At 37.5% G+C, this 27,922-nt stretch overlaps 1 protein-coding gene across 3 annotated transcripts in view; it reads right to left on the bottom strand.

Moving 5' to 3' along the window:
- The window catches only part of HIBADH (3-hydroxyisobutyrate dehydrogenase), a 147,975-nt gene that overhangs the window by 104,950 nt on the left and 15,103 nt on the right, over positions 1-27,922 (bottom strand). For all 3 annotated transcript variants that reach the window (XM_011972253.1, XM_011972255.1, XM_011972254.1), the window contains 2 exons: positions 11,921-12,030; positions 8,991-9,112 (listed from right to left, as the gene is read on the bottom strand). In XM_011972253.1, coding sequence (XP_011827643.1) covers positions 8,991-9,112; positions 11,921-12,030 — 232 coding nt within the window. The remainder of the gene's footprint in view (positions 1-8,990; positions 9,113-11,920; positions 12,031-27,922) is intronic.

Genomic DNA, 27,922 nt, shown 5'->3' with positions numbered 1-27,922 from the left:
TACACAAAAGTATAAAACTCACTGGCAAAGCAATCACACAAAGAAAAAAGGACTCAAATGGTATCAATACAGAAATCCACCATGCCATAATGACTAACAAGGAGAGAAAAAGAAACAAAATATATAACATCATTGTAAAATACTTAACAATATGACAGGGACAAAGCCTCTTATATCAATAATAACCTTGATAGTAACTAAACAGATTAAATTCTCCAGTTAAAAGATACACAATGGTTGAATGGATTAAAAAAAAAAAAAAACAATCCAACTGCTTACAAGAAACTCACCTCACTAATAAGGACACATACACAGTTAAAGAATGGAAAAAGATATTCCATGCAAACAGAAACCAATAGCAAGCAAGAATAGTTATACTTACATCAGAAAAAAACAGACTTAAATAAAGAATAAAAAAAGACAATCATTAATTGTAGGGCATTAAATAATGAAAAAGGAATCAATCCAGCAAGATGATATAACAAGTCCAAATTTATATGCACCCAACACTGGAGTACCCAGATTCATAAAGCAAATATTACTAGATCTAAAAGAAAGATCCAATAATAGTTGGGGGCTTCAACACCCAATTCGCAATGTTAAACAGCTCACCTAGACAGGAAGTCAAGAAATAAACATTGAATTTAAACTAGAGTTCAGACAAAACGGACCTAACAGACATTTACAGCACATTTTATCCAACAGTTGCAGAATATACATTTTTTTCATCAGTATATGGAACATTCTCCAGAATAGACCTTTTATTAGGCCACAAAATAAGTATGAATAACTTTTAAAAAACTGAAAACAGCCAGGCGTGGTGGCTAACACCTGTAATCCCAGCAGCTTGGGAGGCCAAGGCAGGCAGATCACTTGAGGTCAGTGGTTTGAGACCAGCCTGACCAACATGGTGAAACCCCATCTTTACTAAAAATACAAAAATGAGCCAGGTGTGGTGGCACAAGTCTGTAATCCCACCTACTCAGGAGGCTGAGGCAGAAGAATTGCTTGAACCTGGGAGGTGGAAGTTGCAGTGAGCCGAGATGGCGCCACTGCATTCCAGCCTGGGCGACAAAGTGAGACTCAGTCTCAAAACAAACAAACAAACAAAAAACTGAAAACCTGTTAAGTATCTCTTCATACCACAATAAAATATAACTAAAATCAATACCAAGAAGAATTCTACAAATACATGGGTGGGGTTGGGGGGGAACATGCTTCTGAATGACCATTGGGTTGACTAAGAAATTAAGATGAAAATAAAGGCTGGGCACCATAACTCATGGCTGTAATCCCAGCACTTTGGGAGGCCAAGATGGGAGGATCACTCGAGCCCCGGAGTTCAAGACCAGACTGGGCAACACAGTGAGAATCCGTCTCTACAAAAATTAGACAGGTGTGGTGGTGCACACCTGTAGTCCCAGCTACTTGAGAGGCTGAGGCTGGAGGATCCCTTGAGTCCAGGAGGTCGAGGCTGCAGTGAGCTGTGATTGCACCATTGCACTCCAGCCTGGATGACAGGGCAAGAGTTATTTAAAAGAAAAAAGAAAAAAAAAGAAAACATGGAAATTAAAAAATTTATTGGAACAAATGAAAACAGAAACACAATATACCAAAACCTGTGGGATACAGCAAAAGCAGTACTAAGAGGGAAGTTTATAGCAATAAATGCCCAAAGATTATAACATAACATAAAATGAGCAGAAGAAAATAAATAATAAAGATCAGAGCAGAGCTAGATGAAATAGAGACTTAAAAATACAAAGGATCAACAAAACAAAAATTTGGCTCTTCAAAAAGATAAATAAAATTGATAAACCACTGGTTTTAACCAGGAAGAGAAGAGAGAAGCCTCAAATAAAATCAGATGAAAAATGACACATTACAACTGATACCACAGAAATACAAAAGATCATCAGAGACTATTATGAACTATCATATGCTTAAAAAGCTGGAAAACCTAGAGGAAATGAAAAATTTCTAGAAACATACAACCTATCAAGATTGAATCAGAAAGAAATAGAAAACCTGAACTGACATTATGACTAGCAAGATGGAATGAATAATAAAACATCTTTCAACATGGAAAAGTCCAGGCCCAGACAAACTGACAGTTGAGTTCTACCAAACGTACAGAGGAACTAATACTAATCTTTCTGAAACTATTCCCAAAAATGGGAAGAATTCTCCCTAACCCATTCTATGAAGCTGGAATCACCCTGATCCCAAAATCAGACAAGGACACAACAAAAAAAGAAAACTACAGGCCTATATCCCTGATGAACACAGGTGCAAAAATTCTCAACAAAACACTAGCAAACAGAATCCAGTAGCGCATCAAAAAGATAATACACTACGATCAAGTGAGATTTGTACTAGGGATGTAAGGATGGTTCTATGCAAATCAGTAAATGTGATACATCACAACAACAGAATGAAGGACAAAAACCGTATGATCAATAGACACAGAAAATGCATCTGATAAAATTCCACATCCCTTCATGATAATAACATGCAACAAACTAGGCATAGAAGGAACATACCTCAAAATAATAAAGGCCATATAAAACAAACCCACAGCTAACAACATACTGAATGGGGGAAAGTTGAAAGACTTTCTCTAAGAACTGGAACAAGACAAAGATACCCACTTTGACCACTCCTATTTAACATAGTACTGAAAGGCCTAGCCAGAGCAGTCAGGAAAGAGAAAGAAATGAAAGTCATCTAAATAAGTTAAATTGTCCCTTTCTGCTGATGATAAGATCTTACACCTAGAAAAACCTAAAACTCAACCCAGAAGTCTTAGATTTGATAAGTAAATTCAGTAAAGTTACAGGATACAAAATCAACACACGAAAATCAGTAGCATTTCTATAAACCAAGAGTGATCTAGCCGAGAAGAAACTCAAGAAGGCAATCCCACTTATAATAGCTATGAAAAATAAAGTATCTAAGAATAAATTTAACTAACAAGGTAAAAGATCTCTACAAGAAAAACTGCAAAACACTGATGAAAGAAATTGAAGATGGCATAACCAAATGGAAAAACATGACATGCTCATAGATCACAAGAATTAATATTGTTTTTTGTTTTTTGAGACAAGATCTCACTCTGTTGCCCAGGCTGGAGTGCAATGGCACAATCTCAGCTCACTGCACCCTCTGCCTCCCAGGCTCAATTGATTCTCCTGCCTCAGCCTCCCAAGTAGCTAGGACCACAGGCGCACACCACCATGGCCAGTCAAATTTTTGTATTTTTAGTAGAGACGGGGTTTCACCATGTTGCCCAGGCTGGTCTCAAATGCCTGAGCTCAGGTGATCCCCCTGCCTAGGCCTCCCAGTGCTGGGATTACAAGCATAAGCCACCGCGTGCCCGGCCAAATTAATATTGTTAAAATGACCATATTGCCCACAGCAATCTAAATATTCAATGCAATCTCTACCAGATTACCAAGTTATTTTTCATAATATTAGAAAAAAAAATCCTAAAATTCATATGGAACCAGAAAAGAGCCTGAATATTCAAATCAATCCTCAGCAACAAGAACAAGGCTAGAGACGCCACATTACCTGACTTCAAAACATTCCAAGGCTATAGTAATGTCAAGCTGGCCTTCATATCAAAACCACATTACAATTATTCTCCTTCAGAAAGAGTTTATAACACTTGTACTAAATAAGCACAGGTAGCACACTGATAATACAAGCAACATTACTACATAATTACATCCATTATTTACTGCTACAAAACACCCACCCCCAAATTTAGTGGCCTTACTTCTTCACAATTCTGTTGGTAAGCACTTTAGATTGAGTCTAGCTGGAATGTTCATCTGCTGCTCAGCCCTAAGGTCACTAATTCTTGTATTTAGCAATCTTTATTTCCCTCTTGAAATACATGAGAACTCTTTAGAAAATATTATTTCCTAATACAGTAGAATATGCATTAAAGAACTATCATGCAGTGACCAAGGAGGAATTTCAGGGTGAATGGACTGCTCCAGCTCCTGAGTTCACTGCTACTCAGCCTGAGGTTGCAGACTGTCTGAAGGTGTGCAGATGCCCTCTGTGCCTGTTCAGCAGTTCCCTACTTAAGACTAGAGTGCTCAGCCTGCCACGGAAGACTGGTCTGCAGTTCCCACTGCTCAGGCCACTGAATGGGTAGGAGCAACCACTGAATGGTCTTAAGCTGTTCTTGCACGGGCTCTTAAGCAACATGGAAAAATGGTTGATGAAAAATAAACATCAGTTTCTAAAAGTTGAAAAAAAAAAAAAAAAAAAGAACTATCATATCAGTCCTTCAATTCTGCCAGTAATTAATAGTATGGTCTTGAGGTAAGTTATCTAATATCTCTTGGTGTTACTTCCATCCTTGGTAACATGGGAGTATCACTGCTTATCCTGTCTATTTTCACATGGTTGTTTTTCCAGTTGAAGGCAACCCAAGTTTTTAAACATTTACTGAAGACCAACCATGTTCTAAGCATTACACTGGAAAAACAGAGACTAAAAAGACACATTTCATAGTGTGTAAGAATGTGAATTTTTTTAAAACTTGGAAATAATCCAAATGTATATCACAATAGAAAGAAGAAATAGTGATGTATTTATATAGAATACTACAGAGCAGTTAAAATTAATGAACTACGTGTAACAACCATGTAATAGAGATACATTTTATGTACTGCACATGGGCATCTAGCCAAACGGGTGAGCAGGGGCTGACACATTTAATCCACATTCAGTGTGTCAAACCGCAAAGCCTGACGTAAGGTCACATGTGTCCACAGAAAGGCATACCTTTTTCTTTATACAAAGGTTCATTCTGCTCATCTGAAGGGATATTTTGGTACAGACAGGTGCCCTTTCTAATTCTCACACAGGCACCAAGTAAGCCAGTGGCTCCAGTAACACCAGGGATGAAATTCAGAAATACAATGTAAAGTGAAAAAGCAAGTCACAGAATATGCTCATTATGATTCCATTTCTACAATGTTCCAAAGATGGAAAATAAACTACTGTTTAGAAATAAAAACATATGGAGTTAAACTATTAAAAAAAAAAAAAGGAATGTGACATGAAATTCAGGAAGCTGGTTACCTCTCATCAGAGAGAAAAGAAAATAGGATCAGGGAAGCAAGAACTTCAAAGGAAATAAATAGCAAGGCTCTAGTTCTTAAACTGAGTAGGGGGTACGTATTAGTTCAATGTATACTTATACTTTATACTGCACATATATTTTATAAATATCTTGTACATATATTCAATATTTAATTTTAAAAACTGGGGAAAAAAACTTACTCCCTGCACTTAAAAAGCTTAAACTCAAGAGGAAGAGAATCATAGCCTATAAACACAGTGTGATGTGGGCTCTGATAAAGACATACACATCAAGGCCGGGCATGGTGCCTCACGCCTGTATTCCCAGCACTTTGGGAGGCTGAAGAGGGCAGATCACCTAAGGTCTGGCCAACATGGCGAAACCCTGTCTCTACTAAAAATACAAAAATTAGCCGGGTGTGATGGCAGGCGTAATCTCAGCTACTCGGGAGGCTGAGGCAGGGAGAACTGCTTGATGCCGGGAGGCAGAGGTTGTAGTGAGCCAAGATCGCTTGACCCCGGGAGGCAGAAGTTGCAGTGAGCCAAGATCGCTTGACCCCAGGAGGCAGAGGCTGCAGTGAGCCAAGATCGCACCACTACACTCCAGCCTGGGCGACAGAGCAAGACTCTGTCTCAAAAAAAAAAAGATGTACAGTTTGACAGCTTCAAAAAGAAGCACCAAGCCCATTTTACATGATGTGATTATTACGCAGTGCATGCCAGTATCAAAACATTTCATCTACCCTGTAAGTATATACACCTATTTTATACCCACAAAAATTATAATTAGAACAAACAAATAGCAGCACCAAATAGGCTGAGGCATGCCAAAGTGCTTTATAAACTACTATCTATACCATAAAGTGATAACTACACCAATATTAAAGTGGTTCTTCACACTGGTTTCAGGATAAATATAACAAGTTTAAGCATTACTTACTTTTGATTTTTAGAAGAAGTCATACAGCACTTAAATATAATTGTATTCTTTCTAATAAGGATAATATATGCAGGAGCCATTACACAGTGGGTCTAATAAGTATCAAAATGAAACCTGAGGAAAACTTTCAATCTGTTACTCCATAGGCTAGAACAATGATTAAGTAATAATTCTTACTTTACTCCCCAGAATAATACTTAGCAGGAAGTAGGGGGAAACACTTGACTAAATAAACCAATTGCTTCTCAAAAATCAATACTATTTTAAATTCATCCGAGTTTTTTTAAAAAACTTCTCTTTAAAATACTAACCATAGACTAATAGAAGTATAGCATGTTTCCATTTACAGTTTTAGAATACTACTCTATTTGTATGTACCTATATATAAATCCATGATGCATTTTTAAAAGTCTGGAATAGGAAATAGATGAAGACTTGGGAGAAAGGGATGGGGAGAAATTCTTCAAGTTTTTTTCAAATGATCTCAAATACTCTACGTTTCAAGATTGATGAACACAGGACTTCTATAAAACTGTGGACCCATTTTGGTTATCTAAGCCATGCTTTTCCCACCTCCCTTTTGAAACCACCACCCTCACAGAGTTGATGGAGAAGTACAAGCCAGGCTTTAGGCAGAATTATAGTCAGGCACTGACCAGGGTGCACTGGGGCACTTCAACCGATTTCCCTGTAGCTGGTAACTAACCAAGGGTCATGTGGCATGCTGACCACCTGCTCCCCCATTGTTCCTATAGACAGAATCTCTGACACTGGACCTTTTTACCCAAGAATTGCTTATGGCATTTTCAGGTCCTGAATTCCAGCAGAATGGCTGAAGCCATTCTAAAGACGTCAACCAAGCAACCAAAGAACTCTGCACAGGAATGCGGTTTCTTCATCTCCCTGTCCCAGGAATTCACCCCTTGCTTCCTGACCAATCAGCAATCCCCACATTTTAGCCCTACCTGTTCAGACCCTTTACAAGCTCCATCCCCAAACCCTTGAGGGAGGAGGATTTGAAGGTTCCTCTGTCTCATTTGACTGCCCTACAATTATTAAATTCTTTCTCTACTGCAACTCCCATTGTGTCTGCATACTGGTCTGTTACCATGCAACAAGCAATCAAACCCAGTAGTCCTATAACACTTTGGTTTAACTTTATTTAGTTAAAATACAATAATTTTTAAACCAGCCCATTTAAGTGGGAAGGTGGAACAGTTTGTAACACACCATGTTAAAAAATATAAACATAACAATAAGACCAATATAAATAAGCTGCTATTATATACTGGTTAACCTCATAATGATCATGTGTTAACCAATAAATTGCCACAAATCATCCCTGCACAAAGCTTTTAATCTACTGTATAGTGCAGATTCAGGTGTATTCAGTTATATTAGCATTTTTGTACACTAAAACAACAAACCAAAGTTTAAAAATTGCTTGACAAGAACTAAAGAGTAATTTCAAAGTTTTCTCACAAGATTATATTTTAAAGGTTAAAATAATGTTTAAAATTTGTATTTTTTATCATCAGATTATAATTTCAGGTTGTACTCCTGAGGCCAAAGAAAATCAATCAATGGCAAGAACATTTGTACCGTATCAATTCTCAAATTCAACTGTAGAACCACTCTAAGAAAGACCTGTTCAGTTTATTAATTCCAACCAATAAAAACCACACAAACACCAACCTTAAAACCGCTTATTAGTATTTTGTAGGTACTTTTACTCAAAGTACCTATACCACATCATAAATCTTTATACCTAAATCCTATTTAAGTAATTCAATATAACAATCAGAAGAGCTAGCAATTATTTATTCCTCCACCTATATTCAAAAATCATTTGGGATATAAGGTACCTTTACAAGATCATTAAGTTCTTTATAAAAAAAATACAAAATGATTTAAATTTCTATATTTTACTTTTTAATTCTAAAGCCCACAATCCAGTTTAATGTAACTGGAATAAAATTCATATTCTGCTGCCTACTGCTATACTGCTACAAATACATAATATAAATGTGTACACAGTAATTCTGATTACACAGTAATTTTGGAAAACTTGGAAATTACAGAAAAGCCATACTATAATCCTGCCATTCCAAACTACCCAGATACCCACTATTAATATATGAGTTAATAGTAAGTTTTTAGAATTTCATTACTGGGTCTTTTCTTCTAATTGAGACAATCATATGACTTTTAACCATGTTAACATGGTAAATTATATGCACAGAGTTTCTAAAATTAAGCCATCTTGGCATACATGGGCTAAAGGAAACTTGGTTATAGTGTTTAATCTCTTTCATACATGGTTGGATTTAGTTTGCTAATATAAAGTTTTTACATCTATATTCATAACCAAAATAAATCTACATTTATTTTTTCTTTTTTATAACATTTCTATCTAGTGTAAACATCAGAGTTATACAGGTGTTACAGAATGAATTGGGAAGTATTTCCTCTTTTCCTATTCTCTGGAAAAGTTTGTATAAAATTTAGATGATCTGCTCCTTGAAATTTTGGTAATATTCATCTGTAAAATGATCAGAGCCAATGTTTCCCTTGTGAAACAACTGTTTTTCTTTTTTTCCACTTGTTCAATTTCTTTAACAGTTACAGGATTATTTAAGCTGATTATTTTTTACATTAGTTCCAAAAAAAATTTTCTAAAAACTGATATATTCCTATCCACAGTAAATGGACCAAAAATTCACAACACTTCAAAGTTATGACACTTTTTTATCTGAATTTAAGACTAACAATATTACTTAGACTTGAGAGTACTAAATAACATGTCGGTTTGTTTTTATTTTTAATGAGTGAGAATCCTGTAACAAGTCTAAAAATAACTACCACAAAACCATATGGTACCACAAAACCATAATTGCTACTTCTGATAAACATAAATAGGTTTGCATATATTTTAGCTACCACTTACCACCAGAAACAGGGGCATCCATGAGAACTGCTCCCATTTTCTCAACTTCTTTGGCCAATTCTTTTGAAACTGCAGGATCAATAGTGCTGGAATCTATTAATAACGAGCCCTTCTTCACTTTTCTAAGTAAATAAATAAAAATATTTCTAGTTTACAATTCTGAGTAAAACTTTCATGCACCTACCTATAGAATTAGAATCTGCTAAAAAGCTGCCATATATCAAGGAGGATTTTAGTTTAGTATTAAAAACATTATTTTAGAATAGGTTTAAAAATCTCATATTCTTTTTGAGATCAATTATAGTTCAAAAGTAAAGCCAAACTCTTTCAAAAGATCCAAAAAAACCTCATACATTACATGGTATAAATTCTGATTTCAGGTGAAGTACACACTAACCACAATAATAAACACGAAGCTAAGACGTAAGCAATTTAAAACACCTATTAACTTTAAAAGGGTATTAGATAGGACTTAAATTTTTGTTTGTAAAGTAGTTGGGTCTTTAAAAAGTAATTTGTCTTTAACAAGCCATACTGCAAATTTCATATATCTGTGTTATTTCCACTATGAAGAATAAACATAAGCAATTAAAATCTAGTCATTTGTGTTGAGATGGCATATTACTTTATAACTGTAACTTTTTAATGACAAAATAAAATATCTAACAGGTAGAAAGGAAAATATATGAAAGAATCTGGAAATCTCACAGTCTTTTTGGCTTTTTAGGGTAACTTACGTATATACACTATAAGGCACTGTCTATCTTCACTAGCTAGGAAACTCTAACCTAAATTATAATTTCTTTAAAGGGTATGGCTAACCTTTAATTCAAACTTTCCAAAGTTCTTTAAGACATGGTCTCCCACCTCAGCCTCCCAAGTAGCTGGGACCACAGGTGCATGCCACCATACCCATCTAAGTTTTAAATTTTATATTTATAGAGATGGGGTCTCACCGTGTTGTCCAGGCTGATCTTGAACTCCTGGGCTCAACCAATCATCCTGCCTCGGTCTCCCACAGTGGTGGGATTACAGGTATGAGCTACTGTGCCTAGCTAAACTTTCCAAAGTTCTTACTATAGATATACTAACCCAGAGGACATGGAATCATGATTAGAAAATTAAAACTGAATAAATGTAAACACTGAAGAAGAAAATAGAAAAATCATTGATAAAAACTACTAAAAGGAAAAATCTTTCTATTAAAAAAATAGCACACAAAATGGTTTAAACATAACCAGGCATGCTGGCTTATGCCTGTAATCCCAGCACTCTATGAGGCCAAGGCAGAAGGATCACTTGAGGCCATGGGTTGGAGACCAGACTACGCAACATAGCAAGACCTCGTCTAAAATAAAAAGAAAAGAAAAATATATACATTAAAAATTGTTTAAACAATTTTAGACATATGAATTGTTACAATTCAAATGCAATGGTTGGGTATATTTCACAGAAGAGAAATAGCATACTCTACGAGTATGTAGGTTTCTCTTTAGCCTAAAAAAATAAGAATTAAGTTTATCAATCTGTGATCTTAATATTTTAAGATCTTAAACCTTCAAACAAATGGAAAATCATCCAAAAAATTATACATGCACTGGGTGTATGGAAATGATCCTTACCCAGAAAAAAATAACCACCCGTAAGAAACAAATTATAGCTCAAGGTAAAGTCAAACTTTTTAAAAACACATCCTGGACCAAACTGTTCTGATAGCTAGTCACCATATTCCTTAGCAAAGGATATTAACAAATATAGGGCTATGTCTCCTCAGAAGTTTTTAGTAACTTTTCCTTCAGAGGTAAAGCAGGACCATAACTGAAACAGACTAGGTAACAGGACAGCTAGGATGCCTCCGGACCACACACATTGTGGCCCTGAGAGCTCCATCCAAAATGAGTGTCTTTTAACCTTCCCTGAAATCTAAACATTTATCTTATCAGTTTTCTGCCTAATATCCAAGTGTCTTTTGCTTCCTTCCAAGTTGGTTAGTTTTCCAACACAATTCAACTTCCAAAAACTTCAAATTTCACATATTACAGTTTCCTGAAATCAAACCCTTTCTTTTAGCCCTTCTTGTGACTACAACATCTACCAGTTTGCTCTAGCTCTTTGTTGAAATTCAACAACAAAATAAGTTAGGAATAGAAACAGTGAGATGAGAAAACTAAGTTGGGAATTCAAACACTATCATCCTAACATAACCACAAGGGTTTGGCAATAAGCAGCAATTAACCAAAAGGTTTCTCAGAGCCAGGGAAGACAGGCACAGATTAGGAAACTCTGACTTAAACTTTATTTTACTTAGCCCATTTATGCCTACTGTTCCATTTACACTAAGTTTGTGGGAGTTATTTACATCCTACTGCTCAAGGTCATTGCCAAGGTCTGATTTTTAACAAAAAAATTTGCAACCTCCGACATAAATGGGTTAAAGAGCTACTGCTAACCTTTGATTCCAACTTCCCAAAGTTCTTACTAAAAACATACTAACCCACAGGACATACGATAACTTTTTTTCATATAATAAAATGTTAAACAATGGTGTTCTTTCCAATGTTTGGCTATATTTTTCTTAAACTCTTTTCCTGAATTTCTATAAGCTGTAAGAAAATTATATTATTAATAGTTGCAGCTTAAAATGTAAGCTTTAAAAGTCTCCTAAACATGTTACCAATGAAAGGGTAAGTTTAAAATGCAAGAGTTAAAGGAAAAAAACGAAACCAAAAAAATTTATACACAATGTCACATACTTGACTTCAGTGAAAAAAATAAGCCTTTTACAATGAGAAAACCACACTATTCACTGTATGAAATAAGAACAGTATAGAAAGGTTTAACAAACACAATTGTAATTTCCTAATAGTTCTAACACGTGAAATTCATGAACTATCATAACAAGAAAATATCCACAGTTGAGAAATACATACTTTAGAATCCCATTTGCTCCGGAATAAGCTTCTATTGCATTGATACTTGTGGGCAGCATTGTAATAATTCTGTCAGCTTTTTCAGCAACATCTGCTGGGGAAGATACAACCTTTAAAAAAAAATTGCAAAGGCACATTATTTAAATTATAATGTAAGCAGTTTCTAGAGCACAAACAGGATCCACTTTTCATGCATGCCTATAACAGTGACAGTGCATAAAAACTAATCCTTGTTTGCAAACGACCAAAAAAAAAAAAGCTTACTGCCCAAAATAAAGGCACATCATTATACATATACAGATGCAGTTTCTGTGAAATCAAATCTATCGTTTATTTTTAAAAGTGTGAAGAGAGTTGAGGGTAAAAGGGCAAAACCCAGCAGTCCTGGGAACAGACACACTTCTCATGGGTTCTTCCAAGTTGGATTCCTAAACAGCATAATCTTTGGTATACACTTTGACTAAGAAAAATATTATAGTACAACAACGCTGGTAACTCAACTGTAGGACTCATTAGTGATTTGGTGGGCAGCAAAATCCCTTAACAAAATCTCAAGTCCCAATCCCCACCATCCTCTAGTCTCTATTTTCAAGCAAAAAAAGAAGAAAATATAAGTCTGTTTCAGAAAAGAAAAGGTCAGGACAAGGACATAAACACTTACTACAATGACTGCAAGTACCACCAGGAAGGCTAACAGTATGAGCTACCTAAACTTATGTGGAAACTACATACAGAATAAAGATATATGAATAGGCATCACGGCACTCTCTCAACCCTCATTTCTGCTTTATTAACGACCACAAACATACTGCAAAGGAAAGTTGCACTGTCTATCCTGTTTGTATAGGTGCATGCATGAGTAGACGCACTGTCGCTCAAATCCCCCACCCCCAGCTCTCTCGCTCTTTTCCATATATTCAACTTGAGAAACCTGGCCAGTCAACTGGCAACCAAAGAGGTCAGGAGAGACCAGGAGCTCCCTCCTTGACTCAAATTACCCTTTAATAGAAAGAATCAGCTGGGCATGATGACTCATGCCTGTAATCCCAGCACTTTGGGAGGCCAGAGCAGGACTGCCTGAACCCAGGAGGTCAAGACCAGCCTGGGTAACACATCAAGACTCCACCTCTACAAAAAACCAGAAAAATTAGCTGGGTGCAGTGGTGCGCACCAGTAGTCCCAGCTACTTGGGAGGCTGAGATGGGAGGATAACTTAAAAAAGCCCAGGCGTTGGAGGTTACAGTGAGCTATGATCACGCCACTGTAGTCCAGCCTGCCTGGGCAACAGAGCGAGACCTGTCTCTTAAAAAAGAAATCCAGCATCCCAACTGTCACAACATCTTCTGTAAAGCCTTTTTTCTCTTCGTTGAAAAAAGACAAAAGACTATCAGGCAGATTATTGAAGATTTCTCTCCAGAATGAGTCACATATGGAAAAACAGACATATTTCTACATACATTATGCATGTAGAAACATGTATTTTCTACTAGAAAATGTGAAGTGACATGTAAGCATCTTACAAATAGGAATGCCTCTGCTTTTCATGTGGTAGAAGTTTACACATTTTATATTTTACATGCATTTGATGAAAGTAAAAGAATAGGAAGCCAAAGAGAGTGTGTAATCTAAATATTAAGAACTAGAAGTAATTACATTTCAATTTCCACAAGAGACTATGAGTTTCTAAATCAAATTCAAGATAAATGTAGCTTTAACAAAAAGCAGTTTCATAAGTCACACTTTAAAATTTCAGTAAATCAAGTATCCTGGCATATGGTGTATTAACAAGGTAGGAAATGACATTATAAAACATCTCAGACCCTAAAACAAACAAACAAAAATTCTCTTTTAATGTTTCACTCTAAAGACAATGCAGCATTTTAGAATCTACAATGAGATACATTTAACCTGTATATTTTGATACATAATGAGGATTTGCTACAAATAATTCTAAAAATTAAAAAATTTTCCATCAAATTACAAAGAAATGCTTAAGTTGCATGAAAACCTTTCCTACACCTTCATAAATATTGAGACTCTAGAAGAGGCAACTATTTCCTGGCAAACAGTTGAAGTTTACTCAAGAAAAATAGAGCTCAGTGAAATAAGAAAAACAAGTTGTAGTAGTCATACTTCTCTATTCCTATACTATACCAAAAATATGTTACTTAGACGGCCCCATTTATTCATCTTACTCTAATAAACACAATGCAAAACAATGGCATACTTTCCTTCTATTCCAGCTCCATCCTTCTAGATCTTTCAAGGACATCAGTAAGCCATGAGGTCTAAGAGTTAATTCCAGACTTCCTCTTAGGAATTGAGTTCTCTCTCACTGAAGGAAATTAAATTCCATCTACATAACTCCTTTAGAGGGGCCCTGAAGGGCATCAACAATTAGTTCACAGGTCAAGGGTGTTTCACACCTCCAAGTTTCCTAATCCCATGAACTGGCAGTGCCAATTCAGGCACTTGCCAAGTGCATAGGGGGGCCAATCAGCCCCCTGCATCTCTAGCATCTGCTTCTTGAGATGGTTGCATTGCCAGAATACTGTTAACCCCTCAATTATACAGGAAAGTAGTGTCAAAGCTCACAGGCCCGGAAAAAACACACAACGGTAGTGATAGCTGGAACGTCACCACTGTACTGGCCACAACTGCTCTAAATCTAGTAACACACACACTCTCTCTCTCTATATATATATATGTAGATATATAGACATACAGATATATATGTATATATGGTATATCCTAACAGTCTCTAATTTGTACTACAAAGGCATGTTTATTAGACAGATAAACAGACATTCAAATAATCTCACCATCCATGTGATGACTTCAAGACCCTGAAATAACTGACTGACAAATCTGGCCACAACTCAAAAGCTGGGAGGAAAAAAAAAATGAACCTTGTTGCCAGTCTGACATCAACTACAAAAGCCTTTAGAAGCCAAACTAATTAGAGTCCCTTCAATTACATTTGCTAATTGAATGGATAAGCAAAGCCAGCATGGATCAGTGAAAGGAACACTAATTTGGGAAGTCAGAGACCCGGGTTTAGTTGCAGCTCAGCCAAGAAGTCACCGGTGATTTTGTGTAAACTATGTAACGTCTCCAGCTTCAGTTTCCAAATCTATAAAATAAAAACAGTGATTTGGATTATCTCTCAGCGTTCCCATCCCCAAAGTAAAAAGGGAACTTAGGCAGAGATACTTTTCATATTTAGTAATCTCAAGTTCTAAGAAGGTATAGTTCCCATGAAAAAGGGCTGAGGGGACTGGAAGCACGTGCAATGATTCAGCACAAATGCACAGCATTAGCAGGACTTTCACCGTGCAGGTTTTCAACACCTCCATAACTGGGGATGGTCACTGGCCTGGCTGACTCTGGGACATGGCTCTGCTCTGATTGTCAAGGCTGCCCCAGACAGATCTGCTAATTCCAACTGCCTCACACTTATACTATTATGAATTAAAACAATTCTACTCTTCTATTATCTCAATTTTGACTATAGGAAATTGGTTTCTGTGTATACCACAACACAGTCTTTAAGATTTCTTGCAGCCAACTTATCTGAATTTAACTTTATCTGTATGCCAGTATGCATCAACGGCGGGTGTGTAATATAAAGAGCAGAGGACTGAATAAATTAAAAATCTGCTAAAATAAATTAAAAATCTGTTTAATAAAAACAAAAATCTGCTTTGCTGCATGAGGAGGGGGGTGAAGAGCCAAGAGTAATCTGAAGGGACTACACCCTCTTTTTACATATCCATTGGGAGAAGACAACTGTTACCTAGTTGCTTTACATGAAGAGAAAAATCTTGCTGCCTCTTCTAGATAAAACAGTCACGTAAGTCAAGTTCAGCACTGCTTCCAAGTAAACCAGATGGGTAACAGAAATTTACAAAGAAACAAGAAGAACTTGATCTTGTTAAACTTGCCACTCCTGTGTTTTTTAATCTTTAAAAGTACTCTTTAAAAGTACTTTTTAAATACTTTAAAAGTAGAAAAGCACAATTACTTCAAAATTACACTACACTTGAAAAACTGACAAAAGCGCTTTGTGCCTACATCTTGAAACATTTGGTCAACAATGATGGAGCCCACTCAGCAAGAGGCTTTTAACGCTCTCATTTAACAAGACCTGAGTGGATGCCAGATTAGATCCCAAGAGATTTACTTAAGCAAACATGTTCAGCCTTACAACTCAGGAACAACAAAATGGTTTCCAAGTTTTTAAAGAGAAAACAAAAGAAAAGAGAATCTAATTAAGCCTAGTTCAATCAGAAAACTCACACAGAAGTGGTGCATACATCCCAGACTTTTGGCATAGATCAGGAGCATCTCCAAGGAAAATCCCAGACAATGAAAACAAAGCACAAGTAGCATGTCCTTGATGCTAAGGCCTAAGTTAAAAAGAAAAACCAGTATCTTCCGCAAAATAAAGGTGGGTCAGAAGGGGCAGTGCAGAATAGACTCAAACAGGAATGCCGCCAAATCACTTTACCTCCTAGCTTGGTTTTAATTTGTATCTTCATTCTTTCATTTAGAAATATGTCTCCGTATCACTTCTTGGCCTTTGGGCTATAATCAAGAATGAAAATATATCTATGACTCTCTTTCAACATATTCTGGACTCAATAATGCAGCCGAGACAGTGGTGTTTGAGGTGTGTTGGAGAATAAAGATTTTGGAGAAAAATGCTATAGCTACAATAACAGCAGCAGCAGCAGTAATAACAACAGCAGCAGCAGTAATAGCAGTAGCAGCAGCAGTAGTGGTACTTTCTATGTGCCAGGTTATTTTGGGCTAAGAGAAAGATACTCTTATCCTCATTTTATATAAGAGTAAGAAATTTAAGCAGAGAAAGGTTAAGTCATCTGAAGTCACACAGCTATCAAATGGCAGAGCTGAGATTTGAGCCCAGACAGTTTAGTTCCAGGGTTTATGTTTTTAAATCACTACATTCACAATTTATTGACTCAAAATTTCTAAAATATGAAGATCTGATCATTATTATCAGTTACATTTTTTTAAAAGATGCTAAAAGTTGAAATGATGCATCTGTTTCCAACAGAAACACAAATATAATAAAGGGATAAGCTATGACAAACCCACAGCTAACATCATAATGAATGGGCAAAAGCTAGAAGTACTCCCCTTGAAAACTAGAACCAGACAAGGATGCCCTATCTCATCACTCCTATTCAATATGGTACTTTAAGTCCTGGCCACAGCAATCAGGCAAGAAATAAAAGGCATTCAAATACAAAGAGAGGAAGTCAGCCTATCCCTGTTTGCAGACATGACCCTATATCTAGAAAACCCCACAATCTCACACCAAATACCCTTTAAGCTGATAAACAACTTCAGCAAAGTCCCAGGACACAAAATCAATGTGCAAAAATAAGTAACATTCCTATATACCAATAACACTCAAGCCAAGAGCCAAATCAAGAACACAATCCCACTCACAATAGACACAAAAAGAATAAAATACAGGAATACAGCTAACAAGAGAGGTGAAACATCTCTATATCAAGAATTACAGAACACTGCTCAAAGAAATCAGAGATGACACAAATGGAAAAACATTCCATGCTCATGGATAGGAATAAGGAATTTTGTTAAAATGGCCATACTGCCCAAAGCAATTTATAGATTCAATGCTATTCCTATCAAACTACCAATGACTTTCTTCACAGAATTAGAAAAAAACTATTTTAAAATTTATATGGAACCAAAAAAGGAGCTCAAATAGTCAAGGCAATCCTAAGCAAAAAGAACAAAGCTGAAGGCATCATGTTACCTGACTTCAAACTCAAACTTTTCTGCAGGGTTATAGTAACCAAAATAGCATGGTACTGGAACAAAACAGGCACACAGACCAATGGAACAGAAAAGAGTTCCAGAAACAATGCTGCACACCTACACCCATCTGATCTTTGGCAAAGTCAACAAAAACAAGCAATAAGGGCTCCCTATTCAATAAATGGTGCTGGAATAACTGGCTAGCCATATGCAAAAACCTGAAACTGGACCCCTCCTTACACCATACTCAAAATTCAACTCAAGATGGATTAAAGACTTAAATGCAAAACCTAAAGCTATAAAAACCCTGGAAGATAATCTAGGAAATACTGTTTCTAGACATAGGACCTGGAAAAGATTTCAAGACAAAGTTACCAAAAGCAATTGCGACAAAAACAAAAATTGATAAATGGGACCTAATTAAACTAAAGAGCTTCTTCTGCACAGCAAAAGAAACTATCAACAAAAAGTAAACAGACAACCTACAGAATGGGAGAAAATGTTTGCAAACTATGCGTTCCACAAAGGTCTACTACTCAGAATCTATAAGGAACTCAAATCAACAAGCAAAAATCAAACAACTGCATTAAAGAGTAGGCAAAGGACATGAATAGACACTTCTCAAAAAAAGACATACACATGGTCAACAAGCATATGAAAAAATGTGACCATACTAATCATTAGTGAAATGCAAATCAAAACCACAGTGAGATACAGTATCACACCAGTCAGAAAGGCTGTTATTAGAAAGTCAAAAAATAACATGCTGGCAAGGTTGCAGAGAAAAGGGAACATTTATACACCACTGGTGGGAATGTAAATTAGATGAGTTACTGTGGAAGCAGTGTGGTGATTTCTCAAAGAACTCAAAGCAGAATTACCATTCAACCCAGCAATCCCATTATTGGGTACATACCCAAAGGAATATAAACAGTTCACCATAAAGACACATGCACCCGTATGTTCATCACAGCACTATTCACAATAGCAAAGACATGGAATCAACCTAAATGCCCATCAATGGTAGACTGAATAAAGAAAATGTGGTACATATACACCATGAAATACTATGCAGCCATAAAAAAGAATGAGATCATGGCCTTTGCAGCAACATAGATAGAGCTGGAGGCCATTATCCTAAGCAAACTAATCCAGGGAGAGAAACCAAATACCACATGTTCTCACTTATAAGTGGGAGTTGAACACTGAGTACATATGGACACAAAGGAAGGAACAACAGACACTTGGGACTACCTGAAGGTGGAGGGAGGGAGGAGGGTGAGGATCAAAAAACTACCTGCCAGGTACTATGCTTATTACCTGGGTGGCAAAATAATCTGTACACCAAACTCCTGTGACATGCAATTTACCTATATAACAAACCTGCACATTACCACTGAACCTAAAAGTTAAAAAACATCTTCAACTGCAAGCTTCCTGCGGGGCTTGGAGGCTGCCCTACAAACACACTCATTTTCTGAGTTCATCATTCTGCCCAACTTATTTTAATAAACGCTTATATAATAATAACTTCCCTCTGATGTTTTTAAATTTAAAAAAAGGGATAAGGCCGGGTGCGGCGGCTCACACCTGTAATCCCAGCACTTTGGGAGGCCGAGGCAGGCGGATCACCTGAGGTCAGGAGTTTGAGACTAGCCTGGCCAACATGGCGAAACCGTCTCTACTAAAAATACAAAAATCAGCCAGGTGTGGTGGCAAGCGCCTATAATCCCAGCTACTTGGGAGGCTGAGGCAAGAGAATCGCTTGAACCTGGAAGGTGGCGGTTGCAGTGAGCCGAGATTGCGCCACTGCACTCCAGCCTGGGTGACAGAGCGAGACTCCGTCTCAAAAAAAAAAAAAGGGATAAGGAAATAGAAATGTCTACATATTTTATGAAAATGACCACAACAAGTTCAACCAATTATAAATGCCCTATCAGAATAGGTTAACACTTCAAGGCATAAACAAGCTATTAAGTAGTCATGTAAAACGTATTAAACATATCAAAGTTTTTATTTCCCTAATAATCCACATACAGTCATGCAAAAGAGATACGTTCTGAGAAATGCGTTGTGAGGAAAGAAAAACAACTTGGAGCAATCTGAGCTATGTGAGGTTTGCAAAATTTATCAGACCCAGAGAGACGTGAGCATAGGACTTTGGTCACCACCACCCTCCGTGCCCAGTGGCAATTACTTAAAGGCATTTTTGTTCCTGACTAGCTGCCTCACTTATTATGGTCATGTTCCTGAAATCTGGAATACAAAGAACAGTGTACAGCCAATTAATAATTTATGTTAACGTAAACTCTTGCTAAACAACTTAGGAACTGCCTCTTCTTTTTTCCTTAAAAACTCACCTGGGGCCAGGTGCAGTGGCTCACACCTGTAATCCCAACACTTTGGGAGGCCAAGACGGGCTGATCACTTGAGCCCAGTGGTTCAAGCCCAGCCTGAGCAACAAAGCAAAACCCTGTCTCTACAAAAATACAAAAATTGGCTGGGCATGGTGGTACACGCCTGTGGTTCCAACTACTTGGGAGACAGGGCAGGAGGATCACTTAAGTCTGGGAGGTTGAGACTGCAGTGAGCTGTGATCCCACCACTGCATTCCAGCCTGGGTGACAGAGAGAGACCCTGTCTCAAAAGAAATGAACAAACAAAATCACTTGTAACATCTGGTAATCACATATATTCAAGGTAACTTGAATTTATGCTTCCAGGTGGACATTTTCCACCTTTTGGGCTTGAATAAACTCTATACCTAATCACAGTTTCTGAATCGTTATTTAAGGTTGACAGTTGTTAGGCTATTTCATGGTGTCGAACGTCAGAGAAAGCACTTACAGACCTTCATGGTATAGTGTATTGCTTCTAGGCTACAAACCTGTACAGCAACATTACTGTACTGAATACTGTAGGCAACTGTAACATAATATAAGAATTTGTGTATTTAATGTATCTATACATACAAAAGGTACAGTAAAAATACTCTATTATAATCCTATATGCAGTCCATAACCAAAACATCCTCATGAGGTGCATGACTACAGTTTTACTAAAACTTGAAGAAAAGCCTCCAGGGTCATAATATTCTAAAACACTTCTTCACCTGGAACTGCAGGTAGCCATCTTGCACCTTGAAGGGAGAAAGGAGCCTAAGGGAGAAAAGCAGACTCAAGAGGCAAAGAGAAAAGAAAAGAATCTGGCTATATCTATGTCACTAAATTCAACTCTGCCAGAGGTCAGACCACTCCCCAACTCTTCGAATACAGGAAACAATAAATTCTCAGTTTTTGCTTTCAAAAAAAGAAAAGCACTTCTTCAAAACGACATCTGATTTTCCTCCCTGCAAATCTTTCACTGAAAGAACAGTTGACATTAGAAATCAACTAGCCAGCATTTCTGCAATCTTGGCAGGGTGTTGGGGGATGGGCTTGTTTTCTTTGACTCTCACTTCATCAGCTTGACTTGATATAGTAACACAGAAGGAGGAAATGGACACTCATCCTTAAAAATGTATGAGTCAACTCAAATATACCCTGAATTTTTTAACCTTTAAACCCTTCAGGGCACTATTGTGGCAAAAAGTTTCAAGGTTTCACACATACTTTTCCATCTCATTCCAAGTTGTGTCTTGGCCTTATAGTAGTAGAATGAAATTCATTTTTTCTTTTATCCAACATTTTAAAAAACTAAACATAGCTATGAAATAAGAATGTTGACATTTTAATATATCAGAACCTATCTAAATTAATATTACTTTTTAAAGTAGTGCTCTTAGGAAATCACACTTGTTCTGATGATGTTGCCACTGTTCCAAACATTCTCTAAGCTGCCAACATAAATCATTTATCAACAAATGCTTTCATTTTCTGTTGCCCTCAGGACCAAAGCTTTTTCACCCTTTACCTTTCTCACTTCATCTGAATTTCACATTGTCCTACCTTCCACTGCTGTTAAAATCAATACTCAAAGGACCTCTTAGAGTCAAGATGCTTAAGAGAACGAGAGATGTGAGGAAGAGAGACAAGAAGATTCTGTCTTCCAGGCTTCCTGCCTCAGTGTGAACCACACACAGAATTTTCCCCACTGTGTATTGGGGGAGGAGTGGCAACTGTACACAAGAAGCTAAGTCTTTGCTATTCACTAATCTGGGAGGAGCACTGACCCAGAACCCACCTTCTTTCCTTCTTTACAACCAGTGACATATTGCAAGGAAGAAGAAACAGGAAAACCCAGTAACTGAGTCTGTGTCCTGGAACCCTCAAATTTTTATGCAGGAATCTTGGAGACCTTGTCCTTCATGACTTTCATTTCAGACTACAAAGATAATACAATCTTTGTTGGGTGAGTAAAGATTATATGCAATCTTTACTGTAATTAATCCTGTTTATATTAATAGGGAATTAATCCTGTAATTCCCTATCAGAAATGAAATGACCCTTAGGAGTTGCTTATTTTTTTCTACCTCAAAAATTGCCTTAGCACTTAATTATAGTCAAATTACAATTTTAGTAGAAACTTCCTTGCAGTATTAGTTGGTCTTGCCACCTAAGACACATCCAACACCTTGTCACATCCAACTCAACCTGTTTTATTCCCCAAGAGCATTAGGTAAACTACTAGACATATGGTAGTTACTCAAGCTATCTCTGATGACCTAAAGTAACAGTCTTCAGCAAAGACTGAGGCTCCACTTCTTGAGGAAATTGCTCCTTTGTCCTCATTCTTAATCTGGATAAATCCTATTTGTTATTTTGCTGTCTGCCTAAATATCTAGTCTTTAGAGAGAATTCCCCTAACCACCTTCTCACCTAATGTAACACAGATTTTCATTAAAAACTAATGTGACCTTTTACTTTTTCTTTAGACTTATCACAGTTTGGAATCACGTATTTGTGTGATTTGACAATCTAACACCCCCTATTGGTCCCTAAAGGCAAGGACTGTGACTATCTTGTTCTGAGCTGTATTCCCAGTGCCTGGCACATAGAAAGTTCTCGAGAAACATCTGTTAAATTAGCGACTTAATGAAGGTCCTATCCCCTGTTTTGCTAAGGTAGTCTACAGTAGCCTGAACCCATAGTGATTAGAGCAATAAAAAGTAACTTTTCTTCACAGAAAAGAATATCTGATACTACCATTTGAATGGAGAACATGAGAAAAGGAACAGCTGTGTACAGCAGAGATGAAACTAAGGCATACAGAAACTAATTTATAGTTAACATTAACATACAGTGATTAATATGTGCCAAATGCTATTTTAAGCTCCATACATAATTAACTCACTTAATCCCTGTAACAACTCTATGAAAACAGTATGATTAATCTTCATACATGTGGAAACAAGGGTATAGAGACACTGAAAAACTTGCCCAAGATTGCACAGATACTAAGTGGTAAAAAAAAGATTCAAAACCCACACATTTTGTAGATTCCCAATGTTTGCTGCATTAGTTTTCCATAGCTGCTGCAACAAGTTACCACAAGCACAGTCGCTTAAAACAGAAATTTACTCTCTCACAGCTCTGGAGGTCAAAAGTCTGAAATCAAGGTGTCAAGAGAGGCACGCTCCCCACAAAGGCTCTAGGGGAGGATCCGTCTTTGCCTTTTCCAGCTTCTGATGGCACCTGATATTCCTTGGTTGGCAGCAGCGAAACTCTAATGTCTGCCTCCATCTTCACATGGCCTTCCCCTCTGTCTCTCTGTGTCTTCTTTTCTGTCTCTGGTAAGGACACCTGTCATTAGCTTTAGGGTCCACCCTAAATCCAGGATGATCTCTCTTAACTTACTTAGATCGTCAAAGACCCTGCTTCCAAAAACGTCACATTCACAGGTACTAGGAGTTAGAACTTGAATATATCTTTTTTAATAGGTTCACTGACATATCATTTGCATACAATTCACCCATTTAAAGTGTACCAAAGGCCCTGTTAACTTATTCACAGACATATGCAACCGTGATGACAATCAATTTTAGAAACTTTTCAAGAAGAAACCTGGCCAGGCCTGGTGGCTCACGCCTGTAATCCCAGCACTTTGGGAGGCCGAGGTGGGCAGATCACGAGGTCAAGAGATCGAGACCATCCTGGCCAACATGGTGAAACCCCGTCTCTACTAAAAATACAAAAAAATTGGCCAAGTGCGGTGGCTCACACCTATAATCTCAGCACTTTGGGAGGCCAAGGTGGGTGGATCACCTGAGGTCGAATTCGAGACCAGCCTAGCCAGTATGGTGAAATCCCATCTCTACTAAAAATACAAAAATTAGACGGGTGTGGTGACATGTGTCTGTAATCCTAGCTACTCAGGAGTCTGAGACAGGAGAATTGCTTGAACCCGGGAGGCAGAGGTTGCAGTGAGCCAAGATTGCGCCACTGCACTCCAGCCTGGGCAACAGAGCAAGACGCCACCTCAAAAAAAAAAAAAAATTAGCTGGGCGTGGTGGCGCGTGCCTGTAGTCACAGCTACTCGGGAGGCTGAGGCAGGAGAATCACTTAAACCCGGGAGGCGGAGGTTGCAGTAGGCTGAGATCGCACCACTGCACTCCAGTATGGTGAGAGTGAGACTCCATTTCAAAAAAAACAAAGAACAAGAAGCCTTACATGCATTAGCTATCATGCCTCTATGCCCAACTTTCCCTCTTCCCCAGTGCTAAACAACCACTAATCTACTTTGTGTCTCTATACAGACTTCCTTATTGTGGACTTCCCTGGGAAGTCTATAGTATGTGGTCTTTTATGACTGGCTTCCTTCACGCAACATGTTTTCAAGGTTCATCAATGTTGCAGCAAATATTAGTACTTCATTTCTTTTTATTACTGAATAATCATCCATTGTATGGATATAACACATTTTGTTTGGACATTCTATCCATTGATAGATTTTTGGGTTGTTTCCACTTTTTCGTGATTATGAATAATGTTGCTGAATACACATTTCCATGTGGATACAAATTTCTCATTTCTCTTGAGTATATAGCTAGGTGTGAAATTCCTGGGTCATGGCATAATTCTAATGCTTAATTGTTTGAGGAACTCCCAAACTCTTTCCCAAAGTGGCTGTACCATTTTACATTTCCACTAGCAGTGTATGAGGGCTCCAATTTTTCTACAACCTCACACACACATTTTGCTATCTAACTTTTTAATCTAGATTCTAATGGGTGTGTCTCATGGTTTTAATTACTTTTTTTTTTTTTTTTTGAGACAGACTCTTACTCTGTCACCCAGGCTGGAGTGCAGTGGTGGCAATGTCGGCTCACTGCAACGTCCACCTCCTGGGTTCAAGCAATTCTCCCACCTCAGCCTCCTGAGTAGGTGGGATTACAGATGCGCACCATTACGCTTGGCTAATTTTTTTTGTATTTTTAGTAGAGACGGGGTTTCACCATGTTGGCCAGGCTGGTCTTGAACTCCTGACCTCAAGTGATCCACCTGCCTCGGCCTCCCAAAGTGTTGGGATTACAGGCGTGAGCCACCTCACCCAGCTGTTCTGATTACGTTTCTATGATGCCTAATGATGTTGAGCATCTTTTCACGTGTTTACTGGCCATTCATATATCTTCCTGGGAGAAATGTCTATTCAAATCCTTTGCCCATTTAATTGAGTTACTTGTGTTATGTTTCCATTGTAAGACTTCTTCATATATTCTAGATACAAATTCCTTTATCAGATACATGATTTGCAAATATTTTATCACATTCTGTGAATTGTTTTTCACTTTCTTGATGATGTTCTTTGGAGAACAAGTTTTTAATTTTGATAAAGTCCAATTTACCTATTTGTAATTTTGTTGCTCATGCTCTTGATGTCATATCTAAGAATCCTTCGCCAAATCCAAAGTCATAAAGATTTACCTCTGTGTTTTCTCCTAACAATTTTATAGGACATCATTGGAGGTTGGGGAGGTGGGCCACTATTCAACCCACTAAACAACCCATACAATAGATAATTATTATTAAATTCTAACTCCATGGGTACAGAACCACACCAGAGAAGGGGCAAGGGAGACAAATGATCAGTGGCTTGACTGATCTAGGCACTTTATTTTCCAGCAATCTAGTTTATAAATAGGTTAACAGGTAGCTACATTTCAGAATCATCAACAGAGATGTCACACACACACACACACACTCAAAAACGTCTTTCACGTTAATTTCACTAATTAGTGACTATACATCACGTAATTAAAAGAACCAAAACTCCAAAGTCAAAGACCTTTGTTTAGACACTGGCTCTTGCTATTCATTCACTGCACAGTGGTAACCCTTCCTCTGAGAGGTATCCATTCCAAGACTCGCAGTGGATGTCTGAAACCACAGACAGTACCAAATCCTATAACACAGTCTATATGTTTATAGAACATAGTCTATATGTTTCACTTCATGTTCTATATGTTTATAGAACATAGTCTATATAAATATATAGACTATGTTTTCCTTTTTTTTTTTTTCCTTTTTAAGGCAAGGTCTCACTCCATCACCGAGGCTGCAGCGCATAGCTCACTGCAGCCTCAACCTCCTAGGCTCAAGTAATCCTCCCACCTCAGCCTCCCAAGTAGCTGGGACTACAGGCACACACAACCACGCTCAGCTAATTTTTTTTTTTTTTTTTTTTCTGAGACAGAGTCTCCCTCCGTCATCCAGGCTGGACCAGAGTGGTGCAATCTCGGCTCATTGCAACCTCCGCCTCCCGGGCTCAAGTGATTCTCATGTCTCAGTCTCCCAAGTAGCTGAAATCACAGGCACATGCCACCACGCCTGGCTAATTTTTGTATTTTTAGTAGAGACGGGGTTTTGCCACATTGACCAGGCTGGTCTTGAACTCCTGGCCTCAAGGGATCCGCCTGTCTTGGCCTCCCAAAATGTTGGGATTAGAGGCGTGAGACACAGCGCCCAGCCAGTTTTTCTTTAAATATACACTTCTATGATAAAGTTTTAATTTACAAATTAGTCACAGTAAGAAATTAACAACAATAAAATAGAACAATTATAACAATATGCAAGCATCACTACTCCTGCACTTTGGACCATTATGAAATAAAATAAGGATTACCTGAAAATAAGCACGCAATATCACAACAGCCAATCACTGAGGCGGCTACTAAGCGGCTGATGGGCCAGAGAGTGTCTACAGCATGGAGACACTGGACAAAGGGATGATTCACATCCAGGGTGGGCAGAGCAGGACAGCACAAGATTTCATTATGCTACTCAGAACGGCATGCAATTTAAAACTTATAAATTGTTTATTTCTTGAATTTTGTACTTAACATTTTCAGACCACATTTGACTATAGGTAACTGAAATTGTAGAAAGTGAACCTACAGATAATAAGAACCACTGTATAACATTAGGGATATTATTTAGCTTCTCCAAGCATCAATTTCTTGATAACACTTCTGTTGCAAAGACAAAATGAGATAATATACACAAAATATTTAGCAAAAGACCTGACACATAGTAGGTGCTCACTAAATACTATATTAGATTCTTTTCTCTGCCTTTCAAAATATCTATCAAAATATATCTATTTCAAAATAAATATCTATTTCAAAATAAATATCTCATTCACACAGGGTGAATCACCATCTCTGAAGATGGTAAAAGGCCACCTTTCCCAGATTCTCTTATTCTTAAGGTAGGCTTCCTTCATACCTACCTAAAATTAGCAAAACAAAAGAAATAATAAACTTGTTGGGAAATAGAGGTAGGCCTGGTAACTTCAGAGTATGAGGTAATTCAGGTAGAGCATCAGAAAGCTCTAGAATTCTGGGAAAACACAGGAGAGATTCACAAAGCAGTGACGATCATTACAGTTGTTCCACAGACAAGCTGGAAGTGCTACAGCTTGTAGAGGGAAAGTACTTGTGTTGGTAACAATTTAAAAGGTCACAAGTTTCTGCTTTGCCGGTCTAGGGTAATAGTCTCTATTCAATTCCTATTCCACTCTTTGGTCAAATTTTGTATTTAATTGGAGATATTTCCTCTGTTTAGAGATGAAGTACCCTTGTTACTCTTACTAACAGATAAACCACTGTAAAACGGCAATACCAAATAGATGTGTTATCCCAGAAAATAATAACCATCTCCTCAAAATAACTACTAATTGGTTCATCTCAGACTGAATATCAACTTGAAATGCTCACCAGCTCTGAAGATGGTAAAAGGCCACCTTTCCCAG

This window comes from Mandrillus leucophaeus, unplaced genomic scaffold (genome assembly GCF_000951045.1).
Source record: "Mandrillus leucophaeus isolate KB7577 unplaced genomic scaffold, Mleu.le_1.0 Scaffold128, whole genome shotgun sequence".
Taxonomy (NCBI): domain Eukaryota; kingdom Metazoa; phylum Chordata; class Mammalia; order Primates; family Cercopithecidae; genus Mandrillus; species Mandrillus leucophaeus.
This window is presented reverse-complemented; position numbering and strand designations above follow the sequence as displayed.